Source organism: Mytilus californianus, unplaced genomic scaffold (genome assembly GCF_021869535.1).
Source record: "Mytilus californianus isolate M0D057914Y unplaced genomic scaffold, xbMytCali1.0.p SCAF_1, whole genome shotgun sequence".
Classification (NCBI taxonomy): Eukaryota; Metazoa; Mollusca; class Bivalvia; order Mytilida; family Mytilidae; genus Mytilus; species Mytilus californianus.
The window spans coordinates 25645298-25662499 of record NW_026262581.1 but is presented as its reverse complement, the minus strand read 5'-3'; the positions used below and the strand labels follow the sequence as shown (position 1 = coordinate 25662499).

The window sequence follows — 17202 nt, the reverse complement described above, 5'->3', positions numbered from 1 at the left end:
CGGAAAGAGCACTTCGTCGAGGCAAGACAACCGTTCCCAAAGATTAACATCAAGTGACTTGCTTTCGTTCAAATATAGATTAATGTAATAAAGGTATGATAACAATTCTACAAGGAATGCTAGCGCCCATCAAGATACATGTATATTGAACATCACACACATTTTTGTTTTGTATAAAACATTATATGTTATAACGGAAATAAAAATAATAAGAATTGGGTATATTACAAGCCCATTACAGTTAAAACATAACGAGTTATACTTTAATTTTTTTTTCTAGAAGTGAACAGGTAATAAAAAATGTCCTATGCGTAAATATATAAAAACATAATTTCAATATAAACTGGCAACATTCGCGGAATATACCACGTAAAATAATCAAGATTTCAAAAGAAATGTTGACTATTACGAAATGCAATTATTCAAAGTTTCATTTACTATTACAGACAATGACAAAATTACCCTTTTGATCTTTAACATTTTAGCATCAAAATAGAAATAGAAATATGTAGCACATAATTTGATATATTGACAGTTGTATGACATTAGACATTTCAATAGTCTAATTGGCAATTTCCGTAATTAATCCTGTAATACTAAGTCGATTTTTAGTTGTCCCCCTTAGGAGGGGACATACATTTTTATCAACAATGGAGAAATAGCGGAAAGAACAAATTTATCTTTGCGTGTTACATCTGAGCTTTTCAAATCATTTTTTGTTAAGCTAAACACTTCTGATACCAGCATACATTTTTCACTAAAAGTTGGTTAAAACGCCGACATTTCACTTCCACTTATCATGCTTTGCGTACGCAGACGCCAATTTTGTCTGGTAAAGAACAACACTACGATTGACTAAGGGAAGCAATTGGTATTTAAAGTGGTTATAACACAACAAATCGGTAATTGGCAAATGGACTATTGTAACTGATATATGCATGTTATATTTTGAATTTCTATATTATATGCTGTTCGTAAATTGTTTCATAACAGAGGAACATAAAACACATTATGTATATAAAATTATGGTTGGGAAATATGCATAGAATGTTGTATAGATATTTTGTTGTCTTGTAAATAAAAACATAAAACGATCATTGTCTTTCTTCTTCCTTTATTCCATTTACTGCTGTTCATACCATTTCCACGCTTTCCAAGTAGGACTTAAACCATTCCCTTTTGTGTTGTTATTTTGGGTATTACGTACTGAAATATGTATACTTATATGAAACAATTGGTACATATGAATAAAAATGATGTAATAAAAAATGAAACAACAACCGAAGGAAAAAAAAAAAAACCACACACACACAAAACAACACAAAAGACTAGCAAACTAGTTTAACCAATTGTCTATCTAACGTAATTTTCGGACGGTATTTACTTCTGTGTATTGAATTGGAGTGGCATACCTGGTTAGCAAGAGCTTACCATGTAGACGTATTTGTTTAGTCTTAGTCCGGATGGATCGCTGGCGATTTGAACGTTTTTTCCCCGCATATATTTATATGTGCTGGTACATGAACTTGATTTACTAAATTCTTCCATAGATATACAGATTTGGTTTTGAAGTTTGAATGTACCTGTAGGAAACGTATTTCAAACGGGATAGCACACCCTAATTTTTACGGAAATGTTATTTACCGAGCCCGGAAAATTAAGAAACGATCCGGGTAAATTATCGATCCTTTAAATAAACTTCTTCTAAAAGATTACCAATTCAACACTGTAATTAGATCTCTGAATATTGTTTTTATGGGTAATTAATATTGATTTTGTTATCAGTAAATTAAATCAAACTAAATATCATTTGTATATACATATGCACATTCATACAATCTGTCGATACCTGTATCTTGGCATTGCACAAGGTCATGATTTTCCTTGACTGTTAATGACGTATTTACACTAAATCCATATTTTAGTCTTTTTTTATTAGTTGTTATTGGCTTTGAACTAAATGTTAGTAACTGCGAGTACTCTCAGATCTGTCGTTTTGTTGCGGGGACGTATAAGTACCCTACCACGTCCACTCTGTGTTGTTGTCAGATGTATTTCTATTTGTATCGATCTTATGAGTTAAGCCTTTTTCAACTGATTTGTATAGTTTGTTATTATGTTGTACTGTTACACCACTGTACCAGGTTAGAGGGAGGATTGGCGCTTTCAAACTAGTTTAACCCCGCCACATTCTGTATGTGCCTATCCCAAGTCAGGAGACTGTAGTGCAGTGGTTGTCGTTTGTTGCTGTGTAACATTTTTGTTTTTCGTTCATTATTTTGTACATAAATTAGGCCGTTAGTTTCCTCGTTTGAATTGTTTTACACTTGTCATTTCGTGGCCTTTTATAGCTGACTACGGTATGGGCATTGTTCATAGTTCATTGTTGATGGCCGTACGGTGAAGTATAGTTGTTAATTTCTGTGTCATTTGGTCTTTTGTGGAGAGTTATCTCATTGGCAATCATATCACATCTTCTTATAACTATTTTCATATTGATGTATTTCAACTGATAGCTGTCCATTAAATTAACATGTATTTATCCTACAGCTTTTTAAACATAGACTTATAAAATGCTTTAATTGTTATGTATTCCTTTTTCGCCTCATTCGTCCGTTCCTTGTGAATATCAAATACACTTCCTTTTGTGCAATTATCATTCAAAACCTTTCGGTTATCCGTTTATATCACATATTTATAAAAAAGCCAGTGTGAAGAAATAAAATTGAGAATGGAAATGGGGAATGAGACAACAACCCGACCAAAGAACAGAAAACAGCCGAAGGCCACCAATGGGTTTTCAACACAGGGAGATAATCCTGCACCCGGAGGCGGGCTTCAGCTGGCCCCTAAAGACTAGGATTTTACATTTATGAAAGTAACGGATTGTTTTGTTTGTCTTTGCTAATTTCAGATTTAGTTGGATGATATACATCGTCTATTCGGAAGGTGAATGACGATGGATATGTTCCAATTGTCGTAACTACTACCTCTTCCCCTTTCCCTAATGTGACCTATCGACATATGGCGGATTTGTAATTGCATGAGCAATACGACGGGTGCCACATGTGAAGCAGGATCTGCTTACCCTTCCGGAGCACCTGAGATCACCCCCAATTTTTTGTTGGGTGCTCAGTCTTTGGTTTTCTATGTTGTGATTTGTGTACTGGTGTTTGTCTGTTTGTCTTTTCTTTTTAGCAATGGCGTTGTCAGTTTTATTTTCGACTCGTGAGTTTGAATGTCCCTTTGGTATTCTTTGACTTTCTTTTACGAGTCCCAATGTTGGGTCTCATAGTTGTACACCAGAAACCAGTAAACTGTGTTTTGAAACAGATATTGTCATTAATTATCAAAACTTCACACGTTGATTTTCCACCAATCACACAGGTTTACTTGACCAAAGATTAAACAGGCCATAACTCAATTAAACGAAAACTTGCAGAAAAGGAGTAAAGTACTAAAAACTAATTCTACCGATGAACATTTGCATCATGTATAAAGTATTTACTTACTTTCAGAGGATTCTTGAATCCTTTCTCGGTAGTCACCTGGTCTGAAAAAAAAAATGGTTATATAATGAATTGCAACTGTTATTATACCGACAGGTGAACTTATATTAAAAATAATGATAATTATATTTGTTTTTCTTCACTATCTTTAAGAACGGGTAAGTTTTTTTCTATGACCATTTTTTCTGTCTTAAGGATGTTCGATCCTCTTGTTTTTTGAAATTTTACCCCTTTGGTTTTGTCCATGAAGTGCCATTACAAATTTTGGCCGCTAATCCCTGCTTTTCTTTTCACAATTTGATTACATATAGTTTAAAAAGCAATATTTGAAAATCCTATAAAATCTTTAAAATCTTTGTTATTTTTTCATAGTTTAAAAAAAAAAAAAAAGATGCCATTGTTAAATTGTGAAAAGTCTAGTGAGAATCATTTCCCGTCATATTTTCAATGGATTATATTTCGAAAACAAGCACACCGACCATTTTTTTCGCTGTTAGTAAGAACCAAAAAATACTTAAATGTGGTTTCAAGTTTCATTTTGAATGATATACCGTGTAATGTGGTTGCACATCTATCACTTATTAAGTGTTTGATTACTGAATACTTAAAGCGGTGTATTATTTGTGGCTTGTAGATAAACTCATCGTAGATACCAGGATTGAAATTTTGTATCTGACAATAGCTCATAGTACATTTATCTTGTTTTGTACTGTCGCATAAGAAATTATATTAACCTTCCTCTCCATGTACAAGAAAACCCGTTTTTGTAACACATATAGCAAGGCAACACCATGATTATAAGTCCAAGAATACCCGCAACAATTACCCACGCTGGATTAGCAGGATATTCCCAAAATGTGATAGGTCTGTCTGTTGTTGTTGTGGTCGTTGTTGTAGTTTGTGGTATGACGATAAAAATTGTTGATGTCCCTTGAAGACTTCCGGTATCTGTTGCCTGAACGGTAAAACTAATACTAGAACCATAACCGTAACTTGTTAAAGAATTCTTTAAGTACAAATCTCCATTTGTTTGAATTCCAAATGTTTCTGTTCCTAGAGACGTTTGGTCAATGCTGTAAATAAAATTTCCTGGAAAATATCAGTAAAAAGTAAGTGCATCGTAAATGAGAGGCGGAAGATACCAAACTCATAAGTTGGAAACGAACTGACAATGCCATGACAAAATACAAAAAAAACGACCAAAAGACAAACAACATTCTACAAAACACAACATAGAAAACTAAAGACAATGCAAAACGAGCCCCACCAAAACACAGGGGTGGTGTCATGTGCCCCGGAAGGGAAAGCAGACCCTCTTCCACATGTGACACCCGTCTTGTTGGTCATATAAATACAAACTCGGAGATAAATCTAAATCGGTAGATCACATTCGAGGAAAAGACGACGGATGACGAGACAAACAAAAGCCCAAAATCACTAGATAAAACACCGACGATTGAGCAATAAGAACCAAGTCGAAATCCGAGGACAACTGAGGTGTCCCGGACGAATAAGCAATTCATTCACCACTTGTGGCAATTGTCGTTTTGTTACGAAAAGTTGAAATAATGCATAGTTAAACAGATACGGCAAGTGGTCAACCTAATAATGATGGGTGTGACTTCAACCTTACCACAAGGAACATTTTGTTTAATAGCTTTCATGCAAGCAGCAAAGTTATACGTTTAAATCATTCAAGGGAAGGAAAGCCCTGGCATATCGTTTTGATTCGAAGTTATATGATCAATATTAAAGAATTTAGAAAAATTGAAATCTATATATAAAATATATATATTAGATTATAAGATTATGTAAAAACGTTCACAGCACATTAATCAGCCTAAAACTCATAGTTTTAATACAACAGGAATTCCTGCACTAAAGTTTCGAGATTTGTTTTTCTTCTTTTCTTCTTTTTCTTTTCAAATATTTTTTTTAAAATACGGACCAGTGTTAATATCACTTACCAAATGTTCCAGTATCGGCATCAGTTGCAACCGTCGAACCAAAGGCAGTGTTAAGAGGGTAATTGATATCCAAGTAGTAGGTAAACAGATTGTTCGAAAACCTTGGAGTATTGTCATTGATATTATTAACGGTTATGGTTAAAGATGCACTGTCGGTAAAAGAACCATCTGACACAACCAATGTACAAGTAAAGGATGTAGCAGAACCGGCAGCATCAACATCAATATCAGTAGCCAGAGTGATTAATCCTGTTGCTGGAGCTATCGCAAAATATCCAACATTTGATGCACAGGTCATGGAAAACGTATGAGTGTCACCGTTATCCCCATCTTGGTAGAGGTAACTAGGGTCAGCTAAAGTAGTACCAGCCTTTAAAGATATTAGATTTTTTAAAAGAAAATATCAGTCGTGCATGACATAAATGAGTTTTGTAATTGGACGATTGTTTTAAATGGATCGGTATGATATACATTGTACTGAATTATCAATATTCGCAGACAAATTAAGCTTATAGTGATCATTGAAGGATGCAAACCGTAGCAGTTTGGTAGTGTTATTCGCTTAAACCGAGAAATCCTTTGCCAGATATATTCGGTGAAAATGATGTTTTTTATTTCATATAAATTGTTATGTCAATTAAAATTGAAACAGGAAATCCCTCTAAAGTAATTACATGACACAGAAATTACAGATGTACGTGACTCTATTTAAAAACAAACTATAGATAACACAAAAAGCAGACATACATTGTATCTGTCATTTTAGTATATATTTTATAAAGTACATGCATCAGTTATCTCATATGACATGTATGACGAACAGTAACAAGGAGAAGATTACAATACCAAAGTACGAAGACGTGAACATTTGTGCAGTTCTTTGTTCATTTAGTTTAGGAAAACCCGATTCTTAGAATTGAGTTTTCTCTGACAGTATTGTAACCGGTTGTGCATCTCGTTACTGATCTTATTTAAATGTAAATACATACCACACCTTCATCAACACTTAGTGCGTATGCTTTCTTTGTAAACACCGGAGCCTCGTTTTGATTTGCTATACTTATAGATAGATTCTGAGATGCCGAATCTTTTGTGTCCGTAACTGTTATTGTAAAAGTAAAGGATGTTGATGATACGCCCTCGAAATTGATATTTGTTGATGCAGATGTACTAACAAGGCCATCTATAATAAAAAAACATAAATATAGTTCTCAAAAAGAATTGAATAAAATAATAACATTATGATTACAACTTTAACATTAACATTAAGAAATGGTAAACCGCATTTATATGTCCTGTTACATAATAAACCACATTTCAATGTTTACATCTCGTGTATCACATTGAATTTCATATTTAGGATACTATCGAAAGTAGAAGGTCGTTTTATATCTTGATCTTTTCCTCGATATTGACACAGATGGGCGACTTCAAACTAGAATCTACGACACACATGATGATTTCAACTTTCCAATTGTCAACTTCCCAATTCTCAGCAGTAACAAACCATCTGTTCCCGTTTAGATATTAGCTATGGAGTTTAATTATCTCAGTTAATACGTTGAGCTTGTTCATGTTTACACTATACGGACCTCGTTAATAAGGTTAGCGTCCTTACACAAAAACTGATCCAACAGAATTGTGAGAAAGAAATCGGCACTACATAAATTTTACAGTCACCATCACAAATTGGTTAACCGATGTGTCGATGTCTCAACTCACTATAAACCGACCTTCTACTTTCGGTAGTATCCTAAATATAAAATTCAATGTGATACCTGAGATGTAAACATTTAAATATGGTTTATAAAGTAAAAGGACATGTTTTCGTGGTATTTAAATACCAGTATGGTCGTCTGATCTGTAATTTTACCCATTGTGTCCTATTTCCGATTGTGACATTTTGATTGAGTGTGGATTCGCATCGCGGTTGATGCTTTAAGTGCTGAGCAACAGACGCTTATCTTGTCGACACACTCGGTCTCGTTCCTTTTTGGAGTTGTCTGTTTTTGTTTGCTACTTTGATTTGGCTCTTTTTAAACTATTAGACATCGGCAAACTACTGTTGGCTTTACTTATACAGAATGAGGAATTCAGAGTATAATTTGTAACATTAACAATAAAACTTTTATTCATAACGTGACAATAAGTATACAAAATAAATCATGATTCTGCGAATATATATTTTTTTATCTCCTGCCGTAGAACTAGTTTTACAGTCTATTTTACGGTTTCCGATTTTATTTTTTAAATATTTTTAGGCAAGTTTGTGCTACAACTGTGTACTTTGATTTTGACATCTTATATGTTTATGTAAAATGCGATAAAGTATATGTATATTAGATATGGATATTAATAATGATTCAGTAAATTAAAAACAAACTAAATAGTATTTTTATATACATAAATTTATTATGCATATTCATGGCTCTACAATCTGTCGATATCTGTATCTTGGCATTGCACAAGATTGTGTTTTTTTCTGACCGTTGATGACGTCTTAACAATAAATCCATTGGATGTTGTATATGTACTGATTGATATTTAAGTCTTAGATGCATGATTTTTTTATTATTTGTTATTGGCTTTTAAATAGCTGTCAGTAAATGCAAGTACTCTCAGATCTGTACTTAATGTCATTTTTGTTGTGGGGATGTATAAATACCCTGCCACGTCGGGTCTGTGTTTTTGTTAAATGTCTTTCTGTTTTGTATCGATCTGATAAGTTAAGCCTTTTTCAACAGATTTTATAGCTTGTTATTATATTGTACTCTTACACCACTATCCCAGGTTAGGGGGAGGGTTTGGCGCACCAGTAAAAATGTTTATCCCCGCCACATTCTGTAAGTGCCTGTCCCAAGTCAGGAGCCTATAATTCAGTGGTTGTCGTTTGTTGCTGTATATCATATTTGTTTTTCGTTCATTGTTTGGTACATATATCAAGCCGTTAGTTTCTCGCTGAATTGTTTTACATTTGTCATTTCTGTGCCTTTTATAGCTGACTATGCGGTATGGGTTTTGCTCATTGTTGAAAGCCGTACGGTTACCTATAATTATTAACTTCTATGTCATTTGGTCTCTGGTGGAGAGTTGTCTCATTGGCAATCATACCACATCTTCTTATTTTTATATTATAATTTGAATAACTTCAGACTTTTAGTTCAGGAATTCATTTACTGATTCGGGTATCATAAATCATTGCCCATTTCCGATGCTTCAAATATGGATGCAAAGTATAACTTTTGTTAAAGTTATGTCGATTTTCCGGGTACTTCAAATAACACAACATATTCTCGTAATGACTTACTTGCAGAATTGATATCGAAGTACAATACTCCATCAGAGGGGGATGACGTCATTGTGTATGTGTGTGTATCTGCACCATCATTGTCTTGTATGGATACTTGGAATATACTCAAACCTAGAGCGGAATTTTCGGACACTACTAAGGCAGACGGTAGTGGTAGATTCCTTATAACAGGGACGTAGTTTATATCTAAAATAGGATAATAAGAAATATAGACACATCAAATGTAATGTCATGCTATATACAAGACCTAAACTTTTGAATCGTTTACTTGTGTAAGACCAATAAAGTTCGGGCAGCAAAGTAGACTTATAATACATTGTCAGGGATCTGATGTTCAGTAGTTGTCGTTTGTAGTTCATAAGTGTTTCTCGTTTCTCGTTTTTCGTTTTTTATATAGATTAGACCGTTGGTTTTCCCGTTTGAATGGTTTTACACTAGTAATTTTTGGGGCCCTTTATAGCTTGCTGTTCGGTGTGAGCCGAGGCTCCGTGTTGAAGACCGTACTTTGACCTATAATGGTTTACTTTTATAAATTTTGACTTGGAGAGTCGTCTCATTGGCACTCATACCACATCTTCTTATATTCATATAATATCCTATGCTTATCTAGGCAAAATTGTTGTATTCCCGTAAATGTTAGATATCTTTAGATTTAGTATGAGTGTTGTGTGTCCGTGGATATTTTTCATTGTTTCTTACAACACCTGTATTTCTCTGAAATATAAACCACTCTTGCATTGTCCTTGATATACATGTTACGTATTTACACGTCTGATGAAGTATTTAATAAAGAAAATAAATTTATTGGTTACTGATAGCTTATCGCGGTCTTTTCCCACACGAGAAGAAACTGGTACAAAAGTAACAACAAACCTATGCCTTTTCAAGATCTGGTAGACCAAGTGTTATTACCATGTGCACAATGGCGAAGGATTGTTACATTCTAATGCACAAGCAATACCAGGCATACAGCTATGCACAATGATTATTATTCTACATCTTGTCGATATGTGTTTGGCATTGCACAAGACCGTGCTATCACCAGGCTGTGTATGACATCTTTTAGATTAGTACTGATTGATACTTTATTCTCGGAAAACATTATTTATTTATTAGTTGCGAGTTCTTTTAGATCCGCACATTGTGTCTTCTGTGTTTTTGTCTTCTTGTAATAAGATTGTTTGTGCTTCGTGCCGATCTGATAAATCAAATCTTTTCAAACTGGTTTGTGAAGTTTGTGCTTATGTAATGCTGTTACACCATTTTCCTAGGTTAACGAAAGGTTGGGCGTTCGCATTATGTTTAACTCCACCAAATTAAGTATATGCCTGTCCGAGGTCAGGAGCCTGCAATTTAGAGGTTGTCGTTTTTTGCTGTCAGTTATATTTGGTTTTTTTCATTGTTGTAGTATAAATTAGTCAGTTGGTTTTCTCTTTTGTATTGTTTTACATTTGGTCATATCATACCATTTTAAATCTTACTATTCGGTGATCTATATTTAGTTGCTTACACTACTTAATTTGGTCTCTGGTGGATAGTTTTCTCATTTGCAATCATACCACATCCCCTTGTTTGTATTCCCAGGATATCGGCAAAGACAGTCCGCAATAGTTTACGAGATGGTATACTTTAACCAAAACGACCAGTTAGAGGTGTCATCTTTACAGCTCAGCATTTATTAAACAATCTATATATTGTGGCTCCTTCAGGGAAATTTCTATATATCGTTATTTGAACAATTGGCAATAATTCGTTCTGGCATAATTTAATACGTGCTAATTATCAGAACGGAATCTGTATATGCACTAAGTTTAAACCTCCCATTTCTTAATGCTTTTGCATAGAAAAAAATCGCTAAGTCGTCGCTGTTATAGTGTTGATCAATCCCTAATAAAATACGTATGGAAATTACATTTTGTTTCGATTCATTTTACCTAACACATGGACTGTCAATGATCTAGGTCCAGTTGTCGACTTTCCGTCGGTTACATAAACGTATAAGTCATAGGCTGGTATAAATTCACCTTCAATGGACCGCTTGAGCACTATTTCTCCAGCTATAAAATATTGAGAGAATATAAATGTAATTAGTTTAATATCAGTGACATATTTAACGCTGCTAGCATAAAGATTTAGCGATGATATTATCAAAATAATATGAAAAAAATACTATTTTAACAAGTTTTTTTATTAATTGTAAATTGGATTACTGCAGTGTATCGCGTAATATTTATCAAATGTTATTTTGGTTTATAAAAAATACAATTAAACAATTCATCCTATTCATTTAAAAAAATCATACAGTGATATATTTCAAATGGACAGTTGGCTGATGGTACACAAAACATCGAGAACTCCACCTGGTCATTTTCCGGGTCAGTAATATCAACGTCGAAGACAATTTGTCCTATATAAGTTGCAATACTCGATACTGAGGTTATATCTAAAAATAAACATTGGAGTTAATTATTTTTCATTAAATTTAATTTTACATATTAAAATCTAGTTTTTTAATGTTGAATACTTTACTTGATCATTCGGCTTTGCAGTGAATATCTGTTGCTTCCACAAACCTCATTTATTTGCAGTTTAAGTTCTAGCAACTTGACGTTTTAATTTTACATAGTGTATTTTCTATGAACTCTTGTATTTACGACGATGCAAACAATGAACACATTTAAATACATGTTTGCCCTGTTCTGTTGTTCCCAATAAACTAATGCAATACTGTGCGAGCACAAGTTTCCCTTCCAAGAGTTTCGATGGCATAACAAGGTTGTTTTAATTATCGGTTCCATCATTTCAAAGCGCTTCACTTTAAAATTATTTCATTGCATGTGGCAATAAAGATTGCATGTATTGTAAGTGCAATTTATGTGATCCTTTGATATTGAAAGATATACTTAGTTTCCACGTGACTTCATATATATCTACTGAATTGCTTAAAAACTTACTTTGAAGGTTCAAAAATACAGGTGGCTTGTTACGTAAAATGTTCATGAAGAAGACACTGGAATCGGAGCGTCGACCATCATTACACTGAATATCGATTCTGTACGTTCTTATAAGATCGTATCGAAGGCTAGGGTTCGATTGCAAAATTATATCAAATTCTGCAAGAAAAAGGTATTGCTCATGTACACATATCTATGGTTTGTTCAAACATATATATTCATATGTATTTTTTAAAACTGTTGTAACAAAAAGGAATCGTTGATATGTTACCTTGTTGTAAACGAGGTCTCCTCACTTACTAGATAAAAACATACCCTTGACCGACATAATAATCTATATAATGTGAAAAAATCGAATACATACTAAAGATGAAATATATGCGTATGGAAATGAATGTTATCTGAATTCGGTTCAGTTACAGAAAACAATTGTTATCCCAATAATCTGCATTTGAATAAAAACCATATTTTAAATATATTAGATTTATCTTGCCTTTCTCCTTTAATCAATGACCCTTACTGTATGACACATCTAAAGGTGTTCGCTACTCAGAACTGTTTTTGACTTTTTGTCAGATATTTGGAATTCTCTGGTTTTATCTATGTAATGCCAATAAAAATGTTGTCCTCTAACCCTTATTTTCTTTTCATAATTTTATTTCATATATAGTTTAAATAGCTATTTTGTTTTAAATCTAATAAAATTCTTGGTATTTTTTCAAAGTTTTTGAAAGAAAAAAGGTGTCAATGTTGAATGTATGAAAAATCTAGAGAAATTATTTTTCCGCCAAATTTTCAATTGAAAATTTCTCATAAACAAGGACTTGTCATTTTTTTCTGCTTTTCAAGTTCCGTTATTCATATACTATCAATTCATAACAGTGTTTTAAAAAGCTTGTTATTTTGAAACAGAGGAGCGAACATCCTTAACTTAAACTCTATTCAAAAATTATAATTTGTAACATTAGTAAATGCGAAGGTATTTTTCAGTTTGGGAGAGAAAGCAAATGAGCATAGTTACGAAAGTCCCCTTTTATAAAAGGGAGAAAGCTTTTCAATGTTGATCCTTGTTTCACGTTTACATTTTAGTTTTTAGAATTGTAACTCACCATTAAAGTTTGTAGATGGCTTCATAAAAATTATATTTGTAGTTGGAGTAATTGCTGTGACAGAACATGTAACGACAGTGTTTTCTGGGTCCGTCACAGAAAATGTGTACAGCGTTGTCTCTACTATCACGTCCTCTTGTATATCTGTAGCTCTGGGAAGTCCGTTTATTGACGGAGGCTGAAACATGTAATATTAGGATTGACTGTTTGTTGAAATTCCAATGGAAAATTATTCATACATATTCAGGCCAGAGGCAAACATTTTCCCTTACAACAAATAACCTACGTCCTCAAAGAGTTTTAATAAGGGTTCTTTAACGTGTAGAGAGCGTGGTATATCTCTAAACGTGGATGCAAAGAGTATTGTATCTTTCTAAAAGAGGCATCGGATTAAACAGTTCCATTCCGACTTCGTTGCGTATTCATACATCCAGCACAACCAAACAGACGCCTCCTTTCAAAAGATCCCATTACAAGATGGAAGAAGTCCAGGAATGGCTATATTTCAATACCTAGCATTGGGGTGATATAAATGTAAGGGAGGCAAAAAAGTAACAATAAATTATAATATGTAAATTATAGATACAACACAGATCGTATTCTTATAATCGTAGCTGTTACGATCATGTAAGCTTAAGATAATTAAACCATGCTAAGACAAGTTCAGGGTATGAATGCTGTATTTGTTCAAATTCTACATCGCTGATCATGATCTTTGGTTAAGATTGAATAGAACTTCAAATATCATCAAAACAGAAAATTTACAAAGGCCATATTAAAATAGGAAAATGTGGCATTATTTTCAATGAGACAGATTTCCACCAGAGACAAAAATGACGTAGAAGTCAGCAACTATTGATCACCGTACGGCCTTCAACATTGAACAAAACTTATACCGCATAGCAATCTATAAAAGGCCCCGACATTTGCAAAAACAAATATGATATACAGCAACAAACGACATCCACTTAACTACAGGCTTCTGACTTTCGACATGTCTATTCAGAATGTGTTAGCGGGGTATATGTTTGTTTGATTTATGAATATGATGAAACAAATTATCTTTTTAAGAATTTAGAAAATGCAAAATGTAATAAAAAGCTATGCGAAAACGTAATGATTTTTACGCCTAAAAGTAATGATAATGTGTGTAAATGTAATGCACCGTTTTTTTTATCCCTTAAAGCTGTCCTAGATTTCCTTACGCGTATAGGTTAAAATGTGAAATATATAGTTAATCATGACCAAGCCACAGCCGTTCATAAGCTGATTTTGTTGGCAGGATATTGCGATTCTACGCAATATTGATAAATTTATCATAATTATGCCATGTTTGGTACCGTTATACACATACATACTAAATATACAGGACTATAAGACCTAGGACAGTCATAAAGTACTATAAGCTCGGTACTTTATAATCTTAAAATGAATAGACTTTTGTTTTAATACAGGTTTTCTATTCAATACCTAGATACAAGGTGTTTTTTTTTTACAACAGATAATCTATTTATTAGCTTGTGGTCCCGTTGTACATAGGTCAGGTCTTTGTTTTAAAGCTGGTTAGTCTAAAAGGATAAATATACACGTTATCGACGAAAGAACTCGTTCGGCATGATATTAAGGTAGCTTGTTGTTATCCTTCTTCTCCCATAACAGTAGATATTGAAATATTATATTTTCTCTGAATATAAAAAAATAAAATAAAATATATGTACAAATTGATATGTCAAACAAAAACACTCACCTCATTCTGTATAAGGTAGACAGTATAAATGCCCGCTGTGTCATCATAATTATCAGTGCAAGATAAGTCTAGGACATATGCATTCTGTGCTTCGTAATCTAAGGATGCACCGGTCGATAAAAATATGCCATAATCTGCAGAAAACATGATAAAAGCTGCAAAAATACAGGGTAGTTAAAGGAGTGGCAAATATACCAAAGGGATATTCCCTCAGGAGTCGAAAACAAACTGGCAAAAAAAAACCCCGACCAAACAACAAACAACAGTATACAAGACTGAGCAACACGGACCTCACTAAAACTGGGGGTGATCTCAGGTTCTCTGGAAGGGTAGGCAGATCTTTCTCCACATTTGTCACCCGTCATGTTCCTCATGTATGTACAGACCCGATGTTAATTCTAATTTGTTAGATCACATTCGAGGAAAAGAGGACAGAACTGTGTTTATGACATCGACACTTATCCATAGTTGTTGATGAAAAAGATATTCAATAACGGTCAACCAACTCATGACGGCGTTCGTGACATTTTCTAAGGGATAATTTCAACTTCACCACTTGGAACTTTGGGTCAAGTAGCTACCTTGTGACCATACATTCTCTATTAAGAAAATCATGACTGCTGATAAGATTGATGTTCATTGTTAGAAAGATGAACACTTGTTTGACCCAGTAATATAAGGTTTTAAAGATATCGAACACGAAAGGAAGATCCAGCTCTTCGTCGTTAATTAAAATTCCAAAGGAACATAGAAAAGAACTATGATATTCAGTAGTTCTTACACATTCAAGTGTTATATAAGCTTTCCAAACCCAAAACAATAAATACAAAATAAAATAAAACAACAGAAACAAACGCAAAATATTTTCTACAGAAACAAAGCAAAATTAAAACAAATAGAAAACCAAACACAGCTAAAAGAAAACATGCAAACATGAAGATCAAAATAGGATAGAGAATGGAAACAGGGAGTGTGTCAAAGAGACAACAACCCTACCAAAAGAGCAGAAAACAGCACAAAGCCACCAATGGGTCTCCAACGCAGCGATCAAATCCCCCAGCTGGAGACGAACGAAGTAAGGATTGCAGTGTAATAAGGATATTATGTCCATGTCAGATATAGCTTGGTTTAGGTCTTAAATGAGTCTTATGATGATACAACTTACTTGTACTGCCAGAAATACGTTTGATTACAAATGGAACTCCGGTAGACAACAGTCTACAGGTTGTAGGCTGTGTGTCCGTGACGATCAGAGTATGTAGTAAGGTCTCTGATGATAAGTCCTCAGATATAGTGGTTGAACTACTGGTAGACAAACTTGTAATAACTGGTGGCTGCAACATTTAATATTACTTTCTCAAGGGGATGGAATTTTAGCATGCTCTCTCCATAATAACTTTCTCGGAGAATTACACCTTAGTAACTAACTAAGTATCCCCAAAACCTATTCCTTGTTCGTGCCTTCTTTTCAATCTTTTTATTCTCTCATCCCAGTCTAGCCCAGTTAATTTTGTTTCTACTTTACACTGTTGAAATATTGACACAAATTTGAAATGTGTTGTCATAACTAGTTGTACAAGTTGTTGTGCTTACTCTATCGGTTTTCGATTACATCATAGTTCTTATTTAGGTAAAAGAAATCAAATAATGTGCATTAAACAAAAAAAATATTTTGTCAGGTATATTTCTTTGCAAGAAATAAATAAGAAAAAAGTCCAAACAGAACGATAAAATACAATTTCATAAAAAACGAATGAAGCGAATAATAAAAATTGAAGAAGATTTCTTTCGGTTAAATACCTCCACAGAAATTAATAATGGTATTTCCAAAATTTACAGGTTCCCAGAAGTCATTACTTTTGCGTTGCAAAAACATCCCGATATCCTTAAATATTCATTTGGTTAAGTAGTGTCCAAATATGGTAAATGCTGTGTGTATACTTACATCATTCTCAACCCGTATCGTCAGAATGCTGGACGACGATTTCGAACATAGATCACTTACAGTGAATTCCATCAAATGATCTCCAGGGACCAGGGAAACACCAGACTTAATTTTAACTTCCACTGTTATAAAAAGAAGAAAATTAATTGTACGTATGAAAATAGTAATATAATCCTTGTGACTCTGTCACAAGCAAATGGCTTATGAAACAGCGAAATATTTTTTACGATCGTAATGCTTTTTAAATTGCAAAAAATATAAACGATTGTTGGTTATACATTCAATTAAAGTCATTATTGTAACTTGCAATAATTCTCTACATGGTATATTAAACCACATGAACATGTATTTGATAAGTTAAAATAATCTGTTCATTTCCCACAATTTTATTCATATGTGACTTAGGTATGAATGACATAATACGGAGTATCTGTTGATTAGATTTAAAGTTTTCAAGTGAACTGTGTTTGCTTTTATTTAATAGAAGATTTCTAACAAGTAGATTAATTTTGTTTTTTTGTTTTTCTGAATATGGCTTTCATCATCTATGCCTTTGAGTATAAAAACTCTACTGATCACATCCTATTAGTTAAGTCATGGACAGTTAGCAATTTTTCTATTTTAACAATACATATCAAATTTGTATTTCGTTCATTATTTT

The 17202-nt window shown here is 33.4% G+C and overlaps 1 protein-coding gene across 3 annotated transcripts in view; it reads right to left on the bottom strand.

Annotated features, from left to right (window-relative positions):
* Positions 1-392: 392 nt before the first annotated feature.
* The window catches only part of LOC127717849 (protocadherin Fat 4-like), a 32427-nt gene continuing 15617 nt past the window's right edge, over positions 393-17202 (bottom strand). The window contains exons 7-19 of one of the 3 annotated variants that reach the window (XM_052223710.1): positions 16542-16663; positions 15762-15930; positions 14597-14751; positions 12850-13027; positions 11741-11899; positions 11089-11229; positions 10721-10843; positions 8784-8972; positions 6466-6659; positions 5477-5846; positions 4244-4598; positions 3513-3553; positions 393-1206 (exon numbers count right to left, since the gene is read on the bottom strand). In XM_052223710.1, coding sequence (XP_052079670.1) covers positions 1124-1206; positions 3513-3553; positions 4244-4598; positions 5477-5846; positions 6466-6659; positions 8784-8972; positions 10721-10843; positions 11089-11229; positions 11741-11899; positions 12850-13027; positions 14597-14751; positions 15762-15930; positions 16542-16663 — 2279 coding nt within the window. In that variant the 3' untranslated portion in view covers positions 393-1123. The remainder of the gene's footprint in view (positions 1207-3512; positions 3554-4243; positions 4599-5476; positions 5847-6465; positions 6660-8783; positions 8973-10720; positions 10844-11088; positions 11230-11740; positions 11900-12849; positions 13028-14596; positions 14752-15761; positions 15931-16541; positions 16664-17202) is intronic. The other 2 variants (XM_052223717.1, XM_052223725.1) reach the window with 2 other exon arrangements.